Source organism: Tupaia chinensis, unplaced genomic scaffold, assembly GCF_000334495.1.
Source record: "Tupaia chinensis unplaced genomic scaffold, TupChi_1.0 Scaffold138921_1, whole genome shotgun sequence".
Taxonomy (NCBI): Eukaryota; Metazoa; Chordata; class Mammalia; order Scandentia; family Tupaiidae; genus Tupaia; species Tupaia belangeri.
In genome coordinates this window covers 573,368-576,146 of record NW_006198812.1, presented here as the reverse complement: position 1 = coordinate 576,146, position 2,779 = coordinate 573,368, and the positions used below count along the sequence as shown (strand labels likewise).

The 2,779-nt window shown below is 56.1% G+C and overlaps 1 protein-coding gene across 1 annotated transcript; it reads left to right on the top strand.

Moving 5' to 3' along the window:
* The first annotated feature begins 201 nt into the window (after positions 1-201).
* Positions 202-1,832, top strand: CDC50B (cell division cycle 50 P4-ATPase accessory subunit B). The gene has a single exon (XM_006161770.3). It carries the CDS (start codon positions 298-300, stop codon positions 1,351-1,353), a length of 1,056 nt encoding a protein of 351 aa, XP_006161832.1. The 5' UTR covers positions 202-297; the 3' UTR covers positions 1,354-1,832.
* The last annotated feature ends 947 nt before the right edge of the window (positions 1,833-2,779 follow it).

The following is a 2,779-nucleotide window of genomic DNA, read 5'->3' as shown; positions in this document are numbered from 1 at the left end:
GTTACTCGCCAGGATCACCTACGGCAGAGCCGGGATCACCTAAGGCAGAGCCGGCCAGGAGCACCTACGCCGAGGCGGAACTGGGCAGTTGGGTCCCTGCGCGCAGAACCTGGAACTGAGGCTCACCTGCGCGGGAGGCGGGGGCGGGAACAGGGCAAAAGTCCTCCAGCGCCAGCGGGAAACCTGACCCGGGGAGTAGCTCCCGGGCTCTCCCGGCGCGGAGTGGGAGGCAGCCCGCGGTGGCCCCCACCCGGGCAACTCTCGGTCGCTCTGCGCGGCTGTCCCGGCGAGAACGCCATGACCTGGAGCGCCACCGCCCCGGGTGCCCACCAGCCCGACAACACGGCGTTCACGCAGCAGCGCCTCCCCGCCTGGCAGCCGCTGCTGTCCGCCAGCATCACGCTGCCGCTCTTCTTCTGCGTGGGCCTGGCCTTCATCGGCCTGGGCCTGGGCCTGTACTACTCGTCCAACGGGATCAAGGAGCTCGAGTACGACTACACCGGGAACCCGGGCACCGGCAACTGCTCCGTGTGCGCCCTGGCCCTCCAGAGCCGCGCGCCGCGGCCCAACTGCTCGTGCGACTGGTGCTTCTCGCTGCCCGAGCCCTTCCCGGGCCCGGTGTACCTGTACTACGAGCTGTCCAACTTCTACCAGAACAACCGGCGCTACGGCGTGTCCCGCGACGACGCGCAGCTCAGCGGGCTGCCCAGCGCGCTGCGCCACCCGGTCAACGAGTGCGCCCCCTACCAGCGCAGCGCGGCCGGCCTGCCCATCGCGCCCTGCGGCGCCATCGCCAACAGCCTCTTCAACAAATCCTTCTCGCTTCGGCACCAGCGCCAGCCCGGCGGGCCCTACGTCGACGTGCCGCTCGACCGCAGCGGCATCGCCTGGTGGACCGACTACCACGTCAAGTTCCGCAACCCGCCGCTGGTGAACGGCAGCCTGGCGCTGGCCTTCCAGGGCACGGTGCCGCCGCCCAACTGGCACCGGCCGGTCTACGAGCTCAGCAGCGACCCCAACAACACCGGCTTCATCAACCAGGACTTCGTGGTGTGGATGCGCACGGCCGCGCTGCCCACCTTCCGCAAGCTGTACGCGCGCATCCGCCAGGGCAACTACTCGGCCGGCCTGCCGCGGGGCGCCTACTGCGTCCGCATCGCCTACAACTACCCGGTGCGCGCCTTCGGCGGCCACAAGCGCCTCATCTTCAGCAGCATCTCGTGGATGGGCGGCAAGAACCCCTTCCTGGGCATCACCTACCTGGTCGTTGGCTCTCTCTGTATCGTCACCGGCTTTGTCATGCTGGTCGTCTACATTCGTTACCAGGACCAGGACGACGACGACGACCAGTGACGCCAGCCTTCCAAGGCCCTTTCTTGCTGTTGCCAAAAGCCTTACAAGTGTCTTTGGGCGTCTCCCCCTCTCCCTTTACCAATTCCAATTTCACCCTGCTTTTCCCGCCTCACCGTGGATGAGCAGGCCCGGGAAAGGAGTTACCTCTGTTCTCTGGGGGCTTCCAGACTCTTGCTGGGAAGTGAAACATCACTGCAGATTCTCCCCATCTCCTTCACGACTCGGGGGGTTGGCATATTAGGGTCTTTTTTCAGATGTTCTCCATTTTCTTCCTTCTGTTAATTTTTTTTTTTTTCGTGTATGACTTCTTACATTTAATTGACGTGCATCTCTTTAGCAGGCAATATGGTTTCTCAAAGGCATGCAGTACGTGATATACTAGGTTCTTAAAGTCGAGCATTTGAGAGTGGAAGGGGGAGTAGAGACTCCTATTCGAATAGCCCCTATGAGATAGACATGAGTGACCTGGAGATGTTCGATAACTCACTCAAGATCAGGCCGCTAGCACTCAGCTCCCGACTCAGTCTAGAGCTTTCCCACTACAGTGCACAGGTCCTCTTTTTTCTTTTTTTTTTGGGGGGGGGGTTGGGGCAAGGTGGGATAGAGAATGAAGCCACAAATAACCTGCAGAGGAATGAAGGGGTGTGGGGGGGAAACATATTTCTTTAAAATGGAAATAGATCTAGAGGCCGCTCCCCAGAGATCCTGACACGACCAGGCCCAGGGAAAGCCTGGAAGCTGTGTTGAAATAAGCACCTGTAGAGAGACCTGTATTCCCTCAGATGTGAGGTGAGAACTTCTGCCCTGATCTGGTTGGGCCTGAAGCAGGCACCTGAGTCCAGTTTTTCAGATCGTTATTTGTTCCCAGGAGCAGTGACAGTACTGAGGTAAGTTTAGACTAGCACTCCACCTTGAACATTGCACACACCCTCAGACTTGTGAGTTAGGCAAGGAATGGAGGGAGGGCGGGGAATTGCTATTTCTAGAAAATTAGTTGGCATACAGCTTTGCAGAACAGGATTTGTATCGATCCATTTAGTATTTGAGTATAAAGTGTACACACTTTGGCAGATAATGTGGAGGAACTTGAAAATGCAGGTCCAGTTTGTGTAGCTCAGAAGGAATGTTTTAAACTTAGAACCAGAGAACGGGCAAGGATCTTGGAAAGTAAGTTCCCTAAAGTCCTATCTATTTCTCCTGACTTCTGGCTCATCCTTTATTTATTATTATTATTATTCTTAGAGTAAAAGGTTTTCATTCATGTTTCCCCTTGAATTTCAAAAAAAAGTTTATGTTCACAAATGAAACACATCATCAATTCTGAATGATGTTGAGGAATATAGTCTTACATGTAAACTAGAACCTTAAGATCATTTGAACGTTTGAGATAATGCTAACTGTTGACGAAAATTCTGATGGGCATGAA

Excerpts from the sequence above, each read along its gene's own strand:
- CDC50B (XM_006161770.3), top strand. The coding sequence starts at position 298 with ATGACCTGGAGCGCCACCGCCCCGGGTGCCCACCAGCCCGACAACACG.